At 42.3% G+C, this 22005-nt stretch overlaps 1 protein-coding gene across 9 annotated transcripts in view; it reads right to left on the minus strand.

Annotated features, from left to right (window-relative positions):
* Window positions 1-22005, minus strand: part of LOC134218478 (serine/threonine-protein phosphatase 6 regulatory subunit 3) — a 72391-nt gene that overhangs the window by 46449 nt on the left and 3937 nt on the right. For 4 of the 9 annotated variants that reach the window (XM_062697496.1, XM_062697494.1, XM_062697498.1 and 1 more), the window contains exons 2-3: window positions 9742-9837; window positions 2224-2682 (exon numbers count right to left, since the gene is read on the minus strand). In XM_062697496.1, the coding sequence (XP_062553480.1) occupies window positions 2224-2280 (57 nt within the window). In that variant the 5' untranslated portion in view covers window positions 2281-2682; window positions 9742-9837. Of the gene's footprint in view, window positions 1-2223; window positions 2683-9741; window positions 10223-22005 lie in introns of all 9 variants that reach the window. The other 5 variants (XM_062697495.1, XM_062697502.1, XM_062697493.1 and 2 more) reach the window with 2 other exon arrangements.

Genomic DNA, 22005 nt, shown 5'->3' on the forward strand with positions numbered 1-22005 from the left:
TCAGGCACTTAGCCCTAACCGATTTGCTCGCAACAAGTTGCATTTGACGCAGAATCCTGTCCAATTGTTTCCTATTGACAATTGGCCGGATCGGACTATGGGCTCCGAAGTTATGGTCAAAATACTTTTTTTAGGCAACAACGAGTGGAAAAGTCTAGCCAACTTTTCAGCCACTTAGCCCTAACCGATTTAATCGTAACAAGTTGCATTCGACGCATAATCCTGTCCCATTGTTTCCTATTGACAAAGGGCCGGATCGGACTATGGGCTCAGAAGTTATGGTCAAAATACTTTTTTTTAGGCAACAACGAGTGGAAAAGTCTAGCCCACTTTTCAGCCACTTAGCCCTAACCGATTTGATCGCAACAAGTTGCATTCGACACAGAATCCTGTCCCATTGTTTCCTATTTACAATTGGCCGGATCGGACTATGGGCTCAGAAGTTATGGTCAAAATACTTTTTCTCATAAAAAAGCGCGTAAAAATTTATAGCTCACTTTTTTAGCACTTACCCTCAACCAATTTCCTCGCAACAGGTTGCATTCGACGCAAAAACATGTCCCATTGTTTCCTATTCAAAATTGGCCAGATCGGACTATGGGCTCGATAGATATGCCCAAAATATGTTTTTCTTCATTCCAAAAGTGCGTAGAAATTACTCACTCGAAAAAAAAAACGAGAAAGGCACCATCACCGCTAGGTGGATTAATCTGGGTTTTTTCCGGTTCTATCGGATTCCCGATTAATTCCCGGGTCTCCCGGTTTTCCCGATTCAGTGGCTACCCTGGTAGACCAAGGCCCTAAAATCCAGAATGGTTTGGAAAACTTAGAACATCTGTAAAAATATTGTCTGCATTCATGATTCGTCATCTCTAAAATAGTATTGGGTACATTTTTGAGAAAAAACAGCAATAGCATCGTTCATGCGCGATATTCGTGTGCAATTTTTGTCCATATTAAAAGTTGCCAACTGACGATCCTTCCTCCGACTAATGATCTGCCGCCCTGTTTTACTTGTCAGTGACCTTTATATCACTAAGAACATGTACCATATCTCAAAAATGGTAACTGCTATTATTTCGAAAAATTTGACAAAGTATGTTATTTTCAATAAGTGATTAGAAAAATTAGATATCAGTGGGATCAGTAAGATCAGTTGGCCGGGATTCTGCCAAACCGCACCAAGCGGCTTTTTGACTAACTTGTAATGTTTTGTTCGTAAAAGGAAAACGGAAATCATTTCATTTTAATTCATACGTACATTTGTTGTACGACATCCTCACTGCCGTAATCTGGAAAAATGCCGTATGCGCCAAATAACAACCCTACATGTTTTCCATTTTTCTGTTAAAGAATTCGATAAGTTCTACTTGTTAACATCATTTTTGGAAAAATGCGTATACATATGTCACAGATTACGGGAGCTTAGTTATGAGGTTGAGGGATAGCAGATAAGATTAGTGATCAATTAAATCTGCTAAACGAAAACTTGGGCAAAAAATGGAAAATTTTTCGTTTGCGCTTTTGCTGAGATTTGGCAGAACAGTTTAGATATATAAGTATTAGATTACTAATGTCGCTCCTGTTCGCGTGACTAACATCTAGGTCACTTCGACCTGCCAGCCAAAGTACTGGTACTACAAGTGTCAAACCGATGTTGGTGATGAAACAAAACATACACTACAACATGATGCCAATTGAAGGTTGTTTAAGCATAATTTAACAAAATAATTTAATTGACTACAGCGCCACTAGCGTTCTAGTACTTATGCTTCTACTGGCAGAACCTCGGCCAATGCTTTCAGTTTTACGTATGAAATTTGGATCCTTAAAGTAAAATTTCATCCGTACAATTTCAATGTTTGTATAAGCTATCAAAAACAGCCCGGATATATCGAAGTGACAGTACCCAGAACGAATGGCAAATATCCAAAGCCACATTAAACTAGTTTGGAAGAAATTTTGCACATTTTAGTCATCATCAGCGTTGGGTTGATATGTCTTGTATGACGATATTTTTCTATTTATTTGAATTCATAGGATTTGCATAGTCAAGTCAGTTATAGCCAGGATAGTCTATCGATAGAGAGCGCATACATACAAAGTTTGGAAAAAGTATCAAGATAAAGGCAAATCATCTAATAACAGAAATTTAATCTTTAGCATCACTGAACGACTGACGTCGACTTTCTGAACCCAATCTACAACGCAAGGATTACTCACCTCTCTGCTGAGCAAACTGTCTATATTCGAACCGGAGTTCGCCGAGTCCCAAAACATGACGACGGTAATGTGTCCTCCCGGCTAACCGGCGGCGATAGTGATGATGACGGTAGCAGTCGGTCGGCGCTGGCAAAGGTGATGTCTACTACTTTTGGCCGCTGATGGTGTATCGAACGGCCCAGCCCGATGGCGGTGTCCAGATGTTTCTGCACTCTCCAACGATGACAACCAAAATAAAACCCCGAGGGAAGAGACAGAGAGGATATCGTTTCCAATATGTATATCTATGCTAGTTGCCGCACTTTTTAGCTACTATTTTGAACACACACAAACTTTATTTTTATGCGGACTGCTCTGCTTTGCTCTACACTATCTCACACGCACTTTCTTTTGCGATGATATAACTAGTTTAAATTTTAATTTCATTCAATATAACACGTTGATGGTGATAACACAGCACTGAAATGGAAGAAAGAGAAAAAAGCTGAATTATTTATCAATGCTCAAAAAAGAGATAGTGAGCGCTCCCACATCCCACGGGCAGTTCATTTACTTCGGACTGCTGGGAAACGTCGAACTTCAAAGCGAGCGGATTCAATAGTCTGCTACTGCTAATTGACGAAACAACACCCGAGTCTCATCCATGGTGCAGCATCGAGTGAATCTCAACCGAGATCGTGTTGTGGTGGGCAGCAATGAAGGCCATGAAGTGGAAAGAGAAGGCCTTCTGGGCTTATTTTTAAAACATCACAAAAATCGAACTCGAACAGTCAAGAATGAAATTACAGAAATAACATTATCATCTACTACGAATAACTGGGAACCACAACAACCGCAGCACAGTGCTTCCCGGGTGACAAATATTTGGATGGAAATGTTTCTCACCTAAAACATATTTTATTATTCAGATACACAAAAACGTGAAACGGACAAAAGAACATCGACGACGCAATCATTTTCTTAAACCCCTTTTGTTTGTACATCCAATTCTTCAAATTCTAACCGAAAAAGTAGGGAAAAGCAGAGTAAAACTATTATCGATTACAATTGTGAGCCTCAGGCAACAGTGTGCACAGCAGACGAAATAAAACCGGCACCGAAGCTCCTCGTTAGTGGCGGCTGCATTGCCAGATACTATCCCCATAATGACGTCATTTTTATCAATCATTCAAGCGCGAATCGCGACCGGTTGTCGTTATCGACTGACTGTTGTTCGGCTCTTCCTGAAAGAGAAGAATCCACCCTCACAGCAATTATGTGCCTGGACGGGGAGTCGGTGAATTGAAATGACATTTTGAGTATCTCCTTTCCTATAGGTGTAGATAATGAATAGATAATAGAGGCGGGTAGAAATAAACGGGGTGGGAGAAACAGGTCTGAACAAACAGCGAAAGATCCCGATCTGGTCGGAAGTGTGTTCGAATTTCTCATTTTTTTATAATTTGTGTCAAAGTCTACTTTCATATTGCGTAGCTGATTGAAAAAAGGTTTTCAAATGTAGCGTTGAGCTCAGGTCGTACGATAGCGGCAAATCATAGCGATAAGAAATGTACCCCGTGTAGAAGATAAACGCATAGAACAAATTCACACGAATTTTTAAGAGTTCACCGAAGTGAGTAATCATATCAAAACTCACCTTAAACCGGTAAACAGAATAATATTTCCAATGTGCAGCTTGATCTTAATCTGTAGTCACGATCCTGTAAATTGGTGGGATTGATAAATCAAACAAATCAACTTGATCGTGTGTATATTGTATCTCGGCTGTTGAACCTGCTTGCCGAATATAAAAGATGAGTTGTTCATCCGAAATCTGCATACATTTTTGAATAATTGATATTTATTTAGATGAAGTATTTTGTTCATTTTTCGTAAGAATTGTGCAATTTTATAATGAATCGCCTTCTTTGAGCATGCTTACAGCGGCACACTAGGAGTTAACTTTCTGAAATCAGTATGGCGAAAAGCATCTAAGGTTCGATTTCTCAAAATAAAGCACCGTAATCAAAAAAATATTTGGTAGGCGTAGTAGCGGACACCATCCTTCATAATCGGTACCAAATAGTTTTTCATGAAAAGTTCCTAATTTTGAGAAAACCCGCGTTAGATGTCTTTCGCCATACAAATTTCTGGCGGTTAACTCATGCTGGCTATTTGCGCATATACGATAGCGCCTGGATGTGGCAGCGGCGGGTAGAAAATCAGTCACTGCCAATAATTCATTGTCCAAAGCTTTCTCAGCCATTACAAACTAGTAAATGCTGGGCAATGCGTACTGCTTGCACTTCGGTTAAAAAAAATCTTGTGATGCCGTCCGGGGAACGAGCATCTTCAGAGAAGACTGGCTACCTAATCCTGGTGGATACTTTGGTCGTATGCTGACAGGGACTGGGGGATTTGCTCTTCTTCGGAGGTAAAAATCTGATCGACCGTTTGTTTTCCATGTTAGGAGCGGCTCACAGCAGTGCACGTCTGTCCACCATGTCAGGGGCGGCTGATCGTCGTCCGAGTGCTAGCGAGGGACTCTAAGCCAAACATTGCTGTAACACTGTGCTCAGCATCGAGAAGGCAGCTCCTTCAAGGCGATGTAGGTAACGCAATCCTGGTAAGGTAGCCTACTGAAATTCCTACAGTTACCAAGAACAGCAAAAGGGTGCGTTCTATGAGGGCCTTGATCAGGTCTACGGAGAGTGTCCAAAGCACGATGTAAAGATTGTCATCGGGGATGCAGACGTGCAGATCGGAAGAGAGACCTTATTTGCTCTGTCATTGGTACAAAAAGCCTTCAAGCTTCCGAGCCTCTTAAAAGGAGTCTTCCAACCCTTTTGAAAGAAGGCTTCCCAGCCTTTGATGGAGGATTCTAAGCCACCTGAGTGGAGGCATCCGAGCCTCTTGAAAGGAGGCTTCCGGGCCTCTTGAAAAGAGTCCTCCGAGCGTTTTGAAAAGAGGCTTCCCAGCCTTTGAGTGGAGGCATCCGAGCCTTTTAGAAAGGAGGCTTCCGAGCCTCTTGAAAGGAAGCTTCCGAGCCTCTTGAAAGTAGGCTTCCGGGCTTCTTGAAAGGAGGCTTCCGAGCCTCTTGAAAGGAGGCTTCCGAGCCTCTTGAAAGGAGGCTTCCGAGCCTCTTGAAAGGAGGCTTCCGAGCCTCTTGAAAGGAGGCTTCCGAGCCTCTTGAAAGGAGCCTTCCGAGCCTCTTGAAAGGAGCCTGAGGCCTCTTGAAAGGAGGCTTCCGGGTCTCTTGAAAGGAGGCTTCTAGGCCTCTTGAAACGAGGCTTCTGTTCCTCTTGAAATGAGGCTTCCGAGCCTTTTGAAAGAGGTTTCCGGGCCTCTTGAAAGGAGGCTTCTAGGTCTCTTGAAAATAGGCTTCTAGACTTCTTGAAAAGAGGCTTCAAGGCCTCTTGAAAGCAGGCTTCCGGGCCTCCTGAAAGCAGGCTTCCGGGCCTCTTGAAAGGAGGATTCCGGGCCACTTGAAAGGAGGCTTCCGGATCACTTGAAAGAGGCTTCCGAGCCACTTGAAAGGAGGCTCTGAGCCTCTTGAAAGGAGCCTTCAGGCCTCTTGAAAGGAGCCTTCCGAGGCCTCTTGAAAGGAGCCTTCCAGAGCCTCTTGAAAGGGCCTTCAGGCCTCTTGAAAGGAGCCTTCCGAGCCTCTTGAAAGGAGGCTTCGTAGTCTCTTGAAAGGTGTCTTCTGGGCCTCTTGAAAGGAGGCTTCTGGGCCTCTTGAAAGGAGGCTTCTGGGCCTCTTGAAAAGAGGCTTCCTGGCCTCTTGAAAGGAGGCTTCTGGGTCTCTTGAAAGGAGGCTTCCGGGCCTCTTGAAAAGAGGCTTCCGGGCCTCTTGAAAGAGGCTTCTGGCCTCTAGAAAGGAGGCCTCCAGCCTCTTGAAAGGAGGCTTCCGGCCTCTTGAAAGGAGGCTTCCGGGCCTCTTGAAAAGAGGCTTCCGGGCCTCTTGAAAGGAGGCTTCCGGGCTTCTTGAAAGGAGGCTTCCGAGCCTCTTGAAAGGAGGCTTCCGAGCCTCTTGAAAGGAGCCTTCCGAGCCTCTTGAAAGGAGCCTTCCGAGCCTCTTGAAAGGAGCCTTCCGAGCCTCTTGAAAGGAGCCTTCCGAGCCTCTTGAAAGGAGGCTTCCGGGTCTCTTGAAAGGAGGCTTCTGGGCCTCTTGAAAGGAGGCTTCTGGGCCTCTTGAAAGGAGGCTTCTGGGCCTCTTGAAAGGAGGCTTCCGGGCCTCTTGAAAAGAGGCTTCCGGGCCTCTTGAAAAGAGGCCTGGGCCTCTTGAAAGGGGGCTTCTGGGCCTCTTGAAAGGAGGCTACTGGGCCTCTTGAAAGGGGGCTTCTGGGCCTCTTGAAAGGAAGCTTCTGGGCTTCTTGAAAGGAGGCTTCTGGGACTCTTGAAAGGAGGCTTCTGGCCCTCTTGAAAGGAGGCTTCTGGGCCTCTTGAAAGGAGGCTTCTGGCCTCTTGAAAGGAGGCCTGGGCCTCTTGAAAGGAGGCCTGGGCCTCTTGAAAGGAGGCTTCCGGGCTTCATGAAAGGAGGCTTCTTGGCCTCTTGAAAGGAGGCTTCTGGGCCTCTTGAAAGGAGGCCTGGCCTCTTGAAAGGAGGCTTCTGGCCTCTTGAAAGGAGGCTTCCTGGGCCTCTTGAAAGGAGGCTTGGCCTCTTGAAAGGAGGCTTCCGGGCCTCTTGAAAGGAGGCTTCCGGGCCTCTTGAAAGGAGGCTTCTGGCCTCATTGAAAGGAGGCCTGGGCCTCTTGAAAGGAGGCTTCTGGCCTCTTGAAAGGAGGCTTCCGGGCCTCTTGAAAGGAGGCTTCGGGCCTCTTGAAAGGAGGCTCTGGGCCTCTTGAAAGGAGGCTTCCGGGCCTCTTGAAAGGAGGCCTGGGCCTCTTGAAAGGAGGCTTCCGGGCCTCTTGAAAGGAGGCCTGGGCCTCTTGAAAGGAGGCTTCCTGGCCTCTTGAAAGGAGGCTTCTGGCCTCTTGAAAGGAGGCTTCCGGGCCTCTTGAAAGGAGGCTTCTGGCCTCTTGAAAGGAGGCTTGGGCCTCTTGAAAGGAGGCTTCTGGGCCTCTTGAAAGGAGGCCTGGGCCTCTTGAAAGGAGCCTTCTGGGCCTCTTGAAAGAAGGCTTTCAGTCCTCTTGTAAGGAGGCTTCCGGGCCTCTTGAAAGGAGGCATCGGGCCTCTTGAAAGGAGGCCTGGGCCTCTTGAAAGGAGGCTTCTGGCCTCTTGAAAGGAGGCTTCTGGGCCTCTTGAAAGGAGGCTTCCGGGCCTCTTGAAAGGAGGCTTCCGGGCCTCTTGAAAGGAGGCCTGGGCCTCTTGAAAGGAGGCTTCTGAGCCTCTTGAAAGGAGGCTCCTGGCCTCTTGAAAGGAGGCACCTGGGCCTCTTGAAAGGAGGCTTCTGGCCTCTTGAAAGGAGGCCTGGCCTCTTAAAAGGAGGCACCTGGCCTCTTGAAAGGAGGCACCTGGCCTCTTGAAAGGAGGCACCTGGCCTCTTGAAAGGAGGCACCTGGCCTCTTGAAAGGAGGCACCTGGGCCTCTTGAAAGGAGGCACCTGGGCCTCTTGAAAGGAGGCACCTGGGCCTCTTGAAAGGAGGCCTGAACCTCTTGAAAGGAGGCTTCCGAGCCTCTTGAAAGGAGGCTCTCGAGCCTCTTGAAAGGAGGCTTCCGAGCCTCTTGAAAGGAGGCTTCCGTGCCTCTTGAAAGGTGGCCTCCGTGCCTCTTGAAAGGGGACTTCCGAGTCTCTTGAAAGGAGGCTTCCGAGCCTCTTGAAAAGAGTCTTCCGAGCGTTTTGAAAAGAGTCCTCCGAGTCTTTTGAAAAGAGGCTACCCAGCCTTTGAGGGGAGGCATCCGAGCCTTTGAGGGGAGGCATCCGAGCCTTTTAGACAGGAGGCTTCCGAGCCTCTTGAAAGGAGGCTTCCGAGCCTCTTGAAAGGAGGCTTCCGGGCTTCTTGAAAGGAAGATCCAGAGCTTCTTGAAAGGAGGCTCCCGGGCCGCTTGAAAGAAGGCTTCCAGGCCGCTTGAAAGAAGGCTTCTGGACCTTTGGAAAGGAGGCTTCCGATCGTCTTGAAAGGAGATTTCCGAGCCTCTTACGATCTGCTTGGAAGGATGCTTCGAAGCCCTTTAAAAGGAGGCTTACGGGCTGCTTAGAAAGAGGCTTCCTAGCTTCTTGCAACGAAGCTTTTGAGTTTTTCGTTAAAGGCCTTCATGCCTCTCAAATATAGGCTTCCGAAGCTTTAGATTCTAGATTTTAGTTTAGAAGCATATTCTAAACATATTATTTAACATTTTGTCTCGATTAGGAAGATGTCATTAAAAAAAATTTCAAATTTCTTCATTCGATATTTTGTTCTTTTGATATTTTGTCCCACAGCCCTTCAAACAGTGTGCTGGATGGGGTCAGCAGGATTTTGAAGTCTTTAATTTTCTGACCGCCATGCACATTTTGTATAAATTTTTTAAACTTTATCAATTAGTTTACGCATTTTTGAAGCCTGCAAAAGTACCCCCAGGGGTACATGAGCCTCAGATTGAGAACCGTTGCTCTAAAAACAGTAAAGCTACCGGGAAGGACGAGATCCCGGTCAAGTTTCTGAAATTTAGAAGTTAGCAGCTGCATAAATCGATCCACCCCATTGTTCAGAAAATATGATAGAAAGTTTACTAGAATAAGCTTTTCGATTCCACTTAAGCTTAACTCAAAATCGACAAAAATGCAATTGTTACAAAAATCTCTAATTCCATAAATCGAAATCAATTCGTTGAAAACAATAAATATTTGTTCATCATGAATCCTTATATCTGTTATAAGAATTTCCTCAATGTCCGTATTGCTTCGCTCTTGATTTAAGTTTACACAGTTTAAGAAGTCGACGAGGGTTATAAAAAAATATGTTTTTTTAATCTTTGCCTACAGTCGTATTTCTAAATAACTGCACAAAAGCCGAATGGCACAATTGGTTGAATTCGAACATAATTGTAGCTTTAAAGTCAACCGGTATGCGTCTACCGGTTCAATTTACTTGAGAAAGCAAATAATAAATCTGATTGTAATAACCCCTCTTTTAATCTTACTCACGTCCCGTAAAGTGGACGTGCCTTCGCTTACAGATATTTACAATTTGAAGCAATTTTCTTAGGTACTTATCTATCGCACCTGTTACATGCACGCTACAAAATTGTACGAAAATCACTGCTTTATTCAAACACACAACACCAATCGATACCCCGTTTTTTTTCTTGCTGTAGCATTGCCAATTCCATTTCGGCAAGGGCTATTACAGACGTCCAGCTGATTTCCTCCAATGCACCGAAGAAGCACAACAAAACAATTTTCTGTTATTTAGCAACCGACATAAAAGCCAACACAAAACCCGACACCCAACCACCCACAAGTGAAAGCCATCGAGAATGGGAGTCATTGCGCACCGTCGGTCGTCGTCGCCGTCGCCGCCGTAACCCCACCGAAAGGCCTTGAGAGTTGAATTTTCGCCCACTCATTTGCAATGCTGCTATCACACATTGCTTGGCCACTTAGTTGCTATCACTTACCTTTAAAGGATCACAGATAAGCACTAAAAAAGGAAAACTTAATTCTTCTTTCGATTTCAGTGAATTTCCTTCCTTGCTGTCGACTTTTACTCCGATCTAGAAACACACAAGAAACTGCCTTGGTTCTACGCTTTTGCGAGGTACTTGAGGAGACACTTCCTTCGCCGTCCGAAAAAACACAAAACACTCCCGCAGAACAGTTCCCAAGCACTCCCTCGCATAAGCTCACTTCCAGTGTCCCCCACGACCGCAAAGCGCCGTACCGCGGAGAAAGTATAATTCTATTGTCGTCGCGACGCCGTCAAACTGGTGCTGATGGTGATGGTGATGATGCTGCTGCTGATAACGACGAACCGACTCCACAGCACATCATCCAACCGACGACTTGCGAAATCAAAACTGCACTACTGTTTCGACTGTTTCACTTGGGTTTTTTTTCCGCGAGAATGTGCGTCGTGCCGAGCTGCCTGCTCTCTGGGTGCTGACGGAGTAATGAAAATGTGCGATTCACATCAGGCTTCGGCTTTGAAGGGCAGTGGTTCTCAAATGTTTCATGCGCTGTAAAAGGTACCAAAGTTTATGTGATGTTCCGAGTTACTTTATTGAAATAAGTTTATTTTCTATCTAAAATTAAATCAATTTACTATCATTGAAAACATGAAAACAAACCCTCAATTCAATTATTCCTTTAATTTCTTTTTATAGGTTTTTTAAAAAAATGGCAGCGGATGGGTAGAAAATAAATTTCTCTCTTATTACGAGCTTTCCATGCTAGATAACGAACTTCTCAACACCGTATAATAATTTCCAATATCGTGTCTTGTATAGGGAAACTGTTCCGATCTTCATCTCACTGAACATATATTCATCTTATCGCTAAACAAAGAAATACGGCACCAATTTTGTCAATATGCGTACTCACTGCTGGAAAAAATCACAAAAAAAAAAGAAATAAATCCATTGCTTTGTTTTTGATGGGATGAACATCGGGGCCATGAGATGAAATCCAGGAGCATTTCCCCTATATGCTCAGAAATGCACAAATGTTTTCCCATGATGTTATTGTAGCTGCAGATCAGTGTTGATAAAATTATTCAATTAATTTAAATCATCTAACAACCACAAACGATGCAAAATCGCATCGTTTCACTCATTTGCTGGAAAATCCATTCGCTCATAAAAACAGATGTCGAGTTAATTCAGGAATTCCTTCAGAAATTCCTCCGAGAGATTCCAGCGGAAAATCTTCCAAAAAAATTCCTCCGAAATTCCCCTAGAAGTTTCTTTTCAATCCAGAAATTCCAGAAATCCTTTCGAATTTTCTTCAAGAAATTCTCCAAGTTTTTTTTTAAAGATATCACGGATATTCTCTTTACCAGAATTTCCACCAGTAATTCCCCTGGAAACTACTCCTGGTAGTTTTCCTGAACATCTTTTAAAAATTCCTTGAAAAACTCTGGAAAACCATCAATTACTTATCGCGTCTTCTTTAAAATGAGATTATTGTTTTTTTTTTATTCTGATCATCATATTAAAACTAAGGAGGAATCAAATATATTCTAAATAATTTGTTTATTGGAGCTCAAGCGTGACGAGACGAGCCAGCCTTACGCTGAAAGGCTCGCTAATAAAGATATATAAAAGCTGAAGCGAAACTTTAATGATCAATTTAATGAGTTTAATCAGCTACCAAAAATGCTTCATTACCGACAATGAAAATGAGGTATGTAGCACATAGAATTAGACGACTTGAAGTCAAATAGCATGAATGCAGCAAAATAACAGAACACAAAACTGAAAAACTTTGAGGACATGTAATGACTAAGCTGAGCAAAGTGGTAGAAAACATTGAAAAGGTAAGACGAGAAGCAAAACAAAACACTTAATTCGATCAAGGAGATAGTTCACTGAAGTAACAATTATTGAACACTGAATAGATTTTCGGAAACCAAATTAAAAAGTTAACCAGAATTTTTAAAATGATAGACCGTTAAAATTAATAAGAGACAAATCTTGTCCTTTGTGATGGATTTACATACTGGTTACTATAGAACAATGACTAATGCAAGAACAGGACTATGTTTCAAGCGGACCCAATACCGACGTAGCTGACACAATCAAACGCAAAGGGTGTAAGTGACAAAAACTTAGTTTTGAGAAAAATGGCTGCAAAGTTTTTCAATATTTTTTTGTTCCATAGAAATCGTATAGAACAGCGGTTCTCAGCCTTGGATACCTTCGCTGGTCTCAGGAGGTACCTCGGAAAAAATACGCAATGGCGGATGTAATAAAATTCCTTGATTGATAAAGTTTTGATAATTGTTCAATTTTTAATTAAAAAACTTTGCATTGTACATAAAATACACGTGAATCCAATCAGCAAATTAAATCCTAGTTAATTTTGCCTACCACAACCAGCGCAGTACATGAAGGGCTGTATCACAAAAAGGTTAAAGACCAAACGAAGAAGGAACAAATTTTGAAAATCTGATCGAAACAAAAAATAAGTATATGTTAGAAAAATATTGATATGTTAAGAATATGCTTCTGAACTAAAATCCATCCCCATTCGAGAGGCTTAAAAGACTTTTTTCCTAATAGCTAAGAAGCTTTAAAGCCCTCCTCAAAGCGACTCCAAAACCTCCTTTCAAACGGTTTTTAAGAGGCTCGGAAACCTGCCTTTAAGAGCCTTGGTAAACTCCTTTCAAAAGACACGGAAACCTCATTTCAAGTGTTTCAGAAGCCTTCTTTCAAGAGGCTTGAACACCCCTTTCAAAAGGGTCGTAAGCCTCCTTTCAAGAGACTCGGAACCCTCTTTTTAAGAGGCTTGATCTCCTTTCACGAGGTTCGGAAGCCTCCTTTCAAGAGTCTCAAAATCCTCCTTTTAAGAGGCTCGGATCTTCAAAGTCTTGATGTATAAACATAGCTAGAATTGAAAAGTTTCACGAAAAACCAAAAATGTTTGGATAGAACTATGTGAATATTCCGTTAGTTTTGAGGACCGTTTATCATATACTAATTAGTTACGCTTATTTTCATTAGGGCGATAAACATAGGGAGTAAATCAATGAACGCAAAATATCGAAGGGATACCTCCCAAGAAAAACGTTGAGAATCGCTGGTACTTATAGAAGTTTAAAAAAATAATAGTTTTCTGTGAATGTTTACATTTTTTACAAATAACGTACAAACTATATCAACATATTGCCGCAAAGCTCAGAAACCAAAGCTTTTTTCGCCATAGTCAAATCAAAATTGACCAAAATGTCACTTTCATCCTCTTCTTCTATCCTATCCTTATCCTGCAGGCAATGGTCCATCACCGTGTGGCATGGAAAACCGAGAACACCCATGTGTAAGGAGGTTGCAAAGCCTAACCCCACACTTCCTTAGGTACGATTTTGAATACAAGCTGGTGAATTGCCCTGCAGGGCTGGTAGCGATCAATGCCGTGCAAAATAGTGACTTTAGTAGCCAACGTTGACGAAAAAAAGACCAAATAGTGACTATCAGTTGCAGAAAAAGTCATCAAATAGTGACTTACGTTCAGTGCCGAGAAACATTAAAAATCTGAATTCGCGGAATCTTGCGTTATCCGAATCATCCAATTGACTCACCGTAGGATTTTTCGGTAATTGACTGAAAATATGTGATTCCGTAGGAAAAACTGAAGCGCGATACTTTTCTTCAAAATCGCAAATCAGTTTGCTCGAGCACGAGGACTCGTTGAATTAGATTTGGAATGATTTTAGTATTGACTCGAATACAGGATGTTCAATAAGTTCGAATTGTAACGAACGTTTGTAACATTCCTTCTGGAATGACCTTTATTTTGTACTTCTTCACGGGCTTCAAACGTTTCTGGAATCCAACGCAAGCGGCACGCACGGTCTGCATGGGCATTTCGTTCCAGATTTTGAGAATTACGTCTTGAACTGGTCCAAGTTACTGACCTTGTATTCGTACAGCTTTAACATAATAAAGGACCAAACAAGAAAGTTAAGAGGGTTCAAATCCGGGAAGCTGGGAGGTCACAAAGTTTTGTCCAAAAAGTCGATGAAATTGTCCCCATATAAGGCTTAAATCGCATTTTCCGTGTATAAAGGGTTATCGTCCTATTGGAACATGTAGGGCTGATATCCGTCTTATCACCGGGCCACTGGGGATATCAATCTTCCCCAAAATCTCAGTTTTGTAGTACACCGCAATGATTTTGACCTTCAAAAAATGCTGTTTACAATGCCCCAATTCATTTTCACCGCGCGTAATAAACAAACAACAAGTGACAGAATGTCAACACCACACACATCCGTTAGCGTATATATACCGCTAACGCTGACACCAATACTTATACAGAATATGTACATTGGGCTTACAAACACAATGATCAAACATTTGTATTCGAACTTATTGAACACCCTTTAAGGTGAAGGTGGGTTGAGTACCAAAACAAAGCTTTGATAGTATTGGTACAATAAAAACTTTCATATACTGTAGTAGTATTGGTGTCGTATTTATAAAAAAAACAAAGAATATTAGTAGGGTGGTTCAAAAAACGACCCAGCACCACCACGCTCACTCGATTCCGTCCCATGCTCCGAGTGTCCTCAAAAAACCGATTTGAACAAAAACTGGTTGAGCGCAAGCCGGTTCAAGTTTGTATGAAAACTAGAATGGGAAACTAAACCTTTTATTACATTTATTACACTGGCTACGGCGCTTTCCCTCCAAACGCTGGTGAAAAGAGAACCCACATAGCTGAAAGCAACATTCCAGAGACTTCAGTGAACGAAAACCACACCGCAGGAAAGATCCATTGATTACGTAACGCAAATATAGCATTTTATACTCCACTCACCCTTATGTCACACTTTTTGTATGAAGTATCTGCTCCTGGTACGATAGTGTAGACTAGACTAGACTATAAGTATCTGCCCCTGGTGCGATAGATATCACAGACAAATTCTGGGTATTTTGTTGAATTGCACGTTTCACTGATGCCTTCTGAGAAGCCTAATTATCATGTGAAAGAATCGCAACCTCGATTAAAATCGACTCCCAACTATTGGAACGACCATTCAATATGGATTGTCTATGGAGTTGAAGCTCTTAAATATTTCATCCAGTCATATGGTCTCCCCCCTCGCCGTCGCCCAATGACGGAGTGCCAGAATCAGAATAAAGGCTCCCCCAAACCTAAGCGATTTCATCGCCGTGACGGCGACAACTAGTCGCCGCGATTCCATCGTTGCGTCGCTGCAGGCAATGTTCTATATACGCTTCCATACCAACGGCGACAGAATCGCTGTCTCCAAGCGATAGAATCGCGTCGCGTGTGTTTGGGGGAACCTTAATGTTAAATTCAACGTCGCCATATCAACTGCCATACAAACCTGAAACGACACGGTAAGCCTCTATTCAAACCAGCCCAAACCATTGGATGACACCCAAATTATTAATCATAATCAACTGAGCGTGGCGAAGCAAAATTATTTTTTGAGCCACCCTACTTATTAGTTTGCTGCTGGCGGTGCCGGTGCACCGCGGTGTTTACATTCGCTCCGCGATCAGTTTTTAATCGTTTTTTTTCGGGCAAAACTAGCAGTTTATACTAAGTTTTCGGTTCAAATAAGTGACTGATTTCAAAAAGTGGTGTTTCATTTGCATTCTATCAACATTTCGGGCTGCTCATGTGCGGAGCAATGAGTAAAAACTTGATTTTCCCAATGCCCTTTGAGAAGAAGTGAAGTGCAGTGATGAACCCACCAAATCGCAAACGGCTATTAAATTGGCACGAAACTGCTGATTTATGCTACAATTCGAGCCGGAATACATAGGATTCATTGCAGAAACATGTTCATCATCACGGGAAGTAAGGAAATATGCTGTGAACAGGTTAGTAATTTGAATATTAAACTTTTGTTCGATGCTGTTCGATGCATTCGAATGTTGGTGGGAGAGGAGTGCGGGAGGTGTGGGGTTGGCCCGTGGAAGGTCCGGTGCCATATTGGCTGCCATCGTGGTACTCTTCCAACTATGTCCTTAAATATTCAGAATTTTGTAAAGTAAGACTGTTTTTAGAACATGAATGGAAAACTGAGCAAATATCAAAGTAACAAATTTGAATATTTTTATTTGAGCTTTATAATTTTTGATTTCTTATTAGAGATTTCTTTTAATTTTAGTTATCTACCTTGATTATTTTTTGTTTAAATAAGCTGAACCAATTAAAAAAAAAATTATCGAAATTAAATTTCGTCTAAAAGAAAGTTTCAAACGACTCTGGGATACATTTCTACGCAATTTTTTTTTGCGTGCTTTTTCTCAAATATACACGTTGCCTACGAATCTCGCTAAAGTCGTACTTTATGTAGGCAGGATATAATCCACTCCAGTTACAAACTTTGTATATGGGCTACATCAAAACTTGCGAAAAAACTACACCATAGTACGAACAATTTTAGTTGATTCTTAAAACCTAAGAATCTTGTAAAAACCATGATATTTGCATTAATTTATATATTGATCCAAAATTAAGCACAGCACGGATTCCTTGCTGATACCCAGGAATTATTTTTAAAATAATTCATCCAAGGGCCCTCCTTAGCATTGCGGTAAGATACGCGGCTACAAAGCAAGGCCATGTTGAAGGTGGCTGGGTTCGATTCCCGGTCGGATCTAGGAAATTTTCGGGTTGGAAATTTTCTCGACTTCCATTGGTATGGAAGTATCATCGTGTTAGCCTCATGATATACAAATGCAAAAATGGTAAGATGGCTTAGAAACCTCGCAGTAAATAACTTTGTAAGTGCTTAGAGAACACTAAGCTGCGAGGCGGCAATGTCCCAGTGGAAAGGGAGGATATAATGCCAGTAAGATGAAGAAGACTGATGAGTATTTCAACAATTTCTTGCTCAATATTGATTTCCTTCTCCACTATGAAGTTCCAATCTAAACAATTCAGTTTACGTTATGGGATTTGATAGTTTTCGAAAAAGATCTGCAGTTAACCTTGTGAACTTGCGGATATATTTGGATGCTCGATCCCCTGGGCCCCGTTTGCTTACATCATAACAAAAAAAAATCACGAATAATGCCACCAAACTAACCACAGCTGAAAAGCTAATAATAAAACCTTGGTAAAAGGCTGCACAGGTTTTAGTGGGAACTTGCAGGCACGAAGAAGTTAAGAGCGACTATCGGTCACACAAGTCTTGCCTTATTTTTTCTCGATCAATAATTTCACTTTTAAGCAAAACATCATTCGACGGGTTCATAAAGCTTCACTTTTTTTTCAAATTTCAGCACAATGTACTTTTCGGAATCTGTATTTTGATCAAACCTGGGTTCAGGGCTTTTACCCTGAGTTTTGATCAAAATCAGGGTTCGTACTTTTCGTTTCGATGAGACGAGAACCAACAATTTTTGGATAGATTCCCCTATTTCCGAAGTCTGTGGCGAGAAACATCCTTCACTCGCTACTTTTTTCTCTATCAAAATGGTCTCTCGGCGAAAATCTACGTGAGTGAGCATCCTCTGCTGCTCGTGCAGGGTGTCGACTCAAATTTGAGAATAAAATTCCCTGACTTTCCAGACCATTCCTCGAAAAATTCCAGGTATGAAAAATGTTTTTTTTTTCATTTTCTAGAAGCGCATGAAAATCTCTGCATGTACAAAACCTTGAAGCTCATATGAGTAACAGATCATAAAGAATTTGGAGAATATCGTAGGCAACTCTGGTCGTTCACAAATATTCAAGTTAATGCGCAGAACTCCTGAAAAATTTTCATTTTCAAAATTGGCTCCCATTAATGTTATAAGTTCCTGGTGCCTTCATCCACCATTGGGAATTCTCACGGACTCCATGGAGTCGCAATAGACCTCCAATACTACTGACGGACTTCTTCAAATCGTTGAAGTTTTCATTATCTTTCTGGAAAGTTGTGTGAAATCTTGTATCTTTTGACACGACTTTTGAACTCTTTTCCAACCATCGTGGAAGCTTTTAGAAATCCTTCTAATGTCGTTAAAAATCTTACGGATTAGTTATTTTCGTGAACATCGAGAAACCTCCAATGGCACTCAAGTATACTTACGAAGTAAGTACATATTCTTATTCACTCTTTGTGGAGTTTATGGACTTTTAAAAATAGTTAAGATAATTCCAGATAATCATGAATCCAATCCCTACAAGCTCACATAAATCTATGCAGCACTTATAGTAAGCCCAGCAAAACATTATAACCACTGCAATACTTTAAATAATTTGGTCTGAACACAGTCAGGTCGTTTAATGTTTGTCGATTTTGGCCTTCGGTTTAAATAAAGCAATGGTCCCATGGAAAAATATCCAAAAAATTAGGTTTTTTTTTTTTGAAGAAGGGGCATAACTAGTCTTAACTGCTAAGGGAAGCTACACCTACTCTATGTATTTTATCGATTTTTAGTTTTTTCGAAAATGGTCTTGGAGTTCCACCATGGTTTTATTTATAGAAAGTTCTACTAGATGTCAGACAACTGCAACAAGCAATGAAACTTAATAAGGAACATCTAATAGAGTTTTTTTTAAGAACTCGTGCAAATATGTTGGAAGATTCCTTTGCATATTTTTTTTATATGAATCCCTTCACGAAGACATTCTATTGAGATTTGAGTAAATGCCATACCAAGTTTTTGGAGCGAAGCTTTTGAAAAATCTACTGAACATCGATCAAGGAGCTCCAGGACAAAAACTATCGAGACAGCTTTTTTAAATCCTTTGAGATTTTTTTATGTTTCAGTGAGAATTCTGAAGTAATTTCTGGACAAAATTCTCAAAGATCAATCACAACACTTCCTGATAAAATTGTTTCATAAAAATCGAAAGCAGCGAATGTAAAACTGAAACATTACCATTGACAACAACATCATCCTCCTCTTGCATAATTATGGAGTATCGAGTAACGTTTAATGTGGTTTAATTGAGACCATCGCCACCTACGTACATGATGCTTTTATCCACTATCATTCTCTCTACATAACCATTAATTTGACCACCTAAGGACGTGAGAATCGATCAATGACTTTATAAGACCATCATCAAATGAAGGTTCACGAAATGTTTTTAAAACATATCCTACAGAATCATGTTTGGAGATGAAGCCGATGCTGTAGAGTGCCGTCACAGGTCAACAAAGATAATGTTTGAGGTTTTCGTTTAACAAGATTCCAAATATCTAGTTCTTGGTTGTAGGTTGAACATGTTTGATGATTGTTTGTTGAACTGTTCTGAGGTATGGCCTATTGCAGCCATTTGATTCAGTTTCGACTGCTTTCACTAGACAATCTTCAAACATTTGGGAGTTACATTTTTATCAAAAGGTAATGTGATATATTAGGTTTTTCATTAGAGTTAGTAGAGTTCATTAAGTGGAGCATTAAATGAAATTTTCCTGTATCATAAGTACTTCAAAATAATTTTATAAGGAATGACTATCGCGATTAATGATTAAGTATTTGAAAGAACTTTCAGAACTTTCGGAACATGACTCAAACGCTACTAATAAGGAAACTGCAAAAAAAAACAAAACGACTCAGACAAAAAACCATTCAAACTAAATAATTTATAATATCAAAGAAGACTTTAAAAAAGACTATTTGTATCAGGTCTCAACAGTGACCATTTGAGCACATGGCTTTAGAACTTCTGTTATTGCTTAGAGATCAATAGAAACAAACTCGATTACCATGGGGAATATGAAAAAGGCCCGGAGTATACTTTTAGTCTAAAGACTGCCAACAGCCACACAAAAAATAAGCTTTATAGCTTGATAGTGGAGGTGGTTGTCGACTGTAACTGCCTCGGAGTATTGTTTATCGGCCATACAGTCTGATGATATGGCGTATATGGCGTCGTTCAACAGAAATAATTAGTCGCTTACCAAGGCGATTTTCAATATATTTCCTTCCCAACTAACATACTATTCCTTACCAGTGCGCTCATGGAGATGCAGAGGACTCCTCGGTCTCTTGTAGCAATGCGTGTCGAACTAATTTTCCTCCCCGTATCCTAATTGACTGTGAGGACGTGGCCGGCATCGTTATTGGTCTTGGATTAAAGAGACTCCGAAGCATGTACAGCGAGAAAAGCTTTCTAGTCCCGAGAAAACTATTCAATTGGTGAGCTGTGCATTATTTGTTGTTTCTCGGCCAATCACGACTATCACGTCAATCAAGCTAAGCTAAGCTAAGCATAAGTCTCGCTTAACTTTTCAAAAGGACCTAAGTAACATTTTTTTCATGATTTAATTTTAGTACTGCAATCAAAAGCTTTCATATGTCTGTTTCATAGGTCTGTTGATTGCGCTATTCAAATTAATTCACGAAAAAAATGTTACTTAGGACCTTTTGAAAAGTTAAGCGAGAAGTGTCCTTAGTTTAGTAGGTTTTGCGATTTTTTCCTGACCTCAGTCAAAATTCCCTGACTTTCCCTGACATTCCAGGTCGAAAATGAAATTCCCTGACTTTCCAGGTTTTTCCAGCTAGTCGACACCCTGTCGTGAGAATGAGGGAGCATTACGATCCCCGATCCCTGATCAAAATAGGTGATCAATATAAGAAAAACATGTATCTTAATGTAATATTTTAGCACATAAAAATGAAAATTGTTAGTTTAAAATCGGGCAGCAGGGACTATGTCCAAGGGCTTGACGATCCCTCCCCAGGCCATCTGCGAGTTGTGGGGCTTGCCTAGGATGTGGTGGGGTTCGACAGTGGGCCCTGTTAAACCTCTGCATGCTGCATGTATCCGCAAGTAGGCCCCATCAAAGCGACCGTGTGCCGCTCAAAGCGCACAAGCCCAAGTCCTGGTGTTAGGTGGGACGCTAAACAGCCCTGACACGACGGCCCTCCGACGAGACAGGAGGTTTGCGCTGGCCCAATAAGCCGCCTAGAAAACCAATCATTACGAACAATATAAGAGATAATGCGACTCGATATAATCGGCAAAGACCTAGGCGACGAATACAGGATCACGATTGGAAGCTTGGAACATGGAATTGCAAGTCGCTAGGTTTCGCAGGTTGCGACAGGATGATCTACGATGAATTACATCCCCGCAACTTCGACGTCGTGGCGCTGCAGGAGATTTGCTGGACAGGACAGAAAGTGTGGAAAAGCGGGCATCGAGCGGCTACCTTCTACCAAAGCTGTGGCACCACCAACGAGCTGGGAACCGGCTTCATAGTGCTGGGTAAGATGCGCCAACGCGTGATTGGGTGGCAGCCAATCAACGCAAGGATGTGCAAGCTGAGGATTAAAGGCCGTTTCTTCAACTATAGCATCATCAACGTGCACTGCCCACACGAAGGGAGACCCGACGACGAGAAAGAAGCGTTCTACGCACAGCTGGAGCAGACATACGATGGATGTCCACTGCGGGACGTTAAAATCGTCATCGGTGACATGAACGCACAGGTAGGAAGGGAGGAAATGTATAGACCGGTCATCGGACCGGATAGTCTGCACACCGTATCGAATGACAACGGCCAACGATGCATAAACTTCGCAGCCTCCCGCGGAATGGTAGTCCGAAGCACCTTCTTTCCCCGCAAAAATATCCACAAGGCCACATGGAGATCACCTAACCAAGAAACGGAAAACCAAATCGACCACGTTCTAATCGACGGTAAATTCTTCTCCGACATCACGAACGTCCGCACTTACCGCAGTGCGAATATTGAATCCGACCACTACCTCGTTGCAGTATGCCTGCGCTCAAAACTTTCGACGGTGTACAACACGCGTCGAAGTCGGACGCCGCGGCTTAACATTGGGCGGCTTCAAGATGGTAGACTAGCCCAAGAATACGCGCAGCAGCTGGAAGTGGCACTTCCAACGGAAGAGCAGCTAGGCGCAGCGTCTCTTGAAGATGGCTGGAGAGATATTCGATCCGCCATTGGTAGCACCGCAACCGCTGCACTTGGCACGGTGCCTCCGGATCAGAGAAACGACTGGTATGACGGCGAATGTGAGCAGTTAGTGGAAGAGAAGAATGCAGCATGGGCGAGATTGCTGCAACACCGCACGAGGGCGAACGAGGCACGATATAAACAGGCGCGGAACAGACAAAACTCGATTTTCCGGAGGAAAAAGCGCCAGCAGGAAGATCGAGACCGTGAAGAAACGGAGCAACTGTACCGCGCTAATAATACACGAAAGTTCTATGAGAAGTTAAACCGTTCACGTAAGGGCCACGTGCCACAGCCTGATATGTGTAAGGACATA

This window comes from Armigeres subalbatus, chromosome 2 (genome assembly GCF_024139115.2).
Source record: "Armigeres subalbatus isolate Guangzhou_Male chromosome 2, GZ_Asu_2, whole genome shotgun sequence".
Taxonomy (NCBI): Eukaryota; Metazoa; Arthropoda; class Insecta; order Diptera; family Culicidae; genus Armigeres; species Armigeres subalbatus.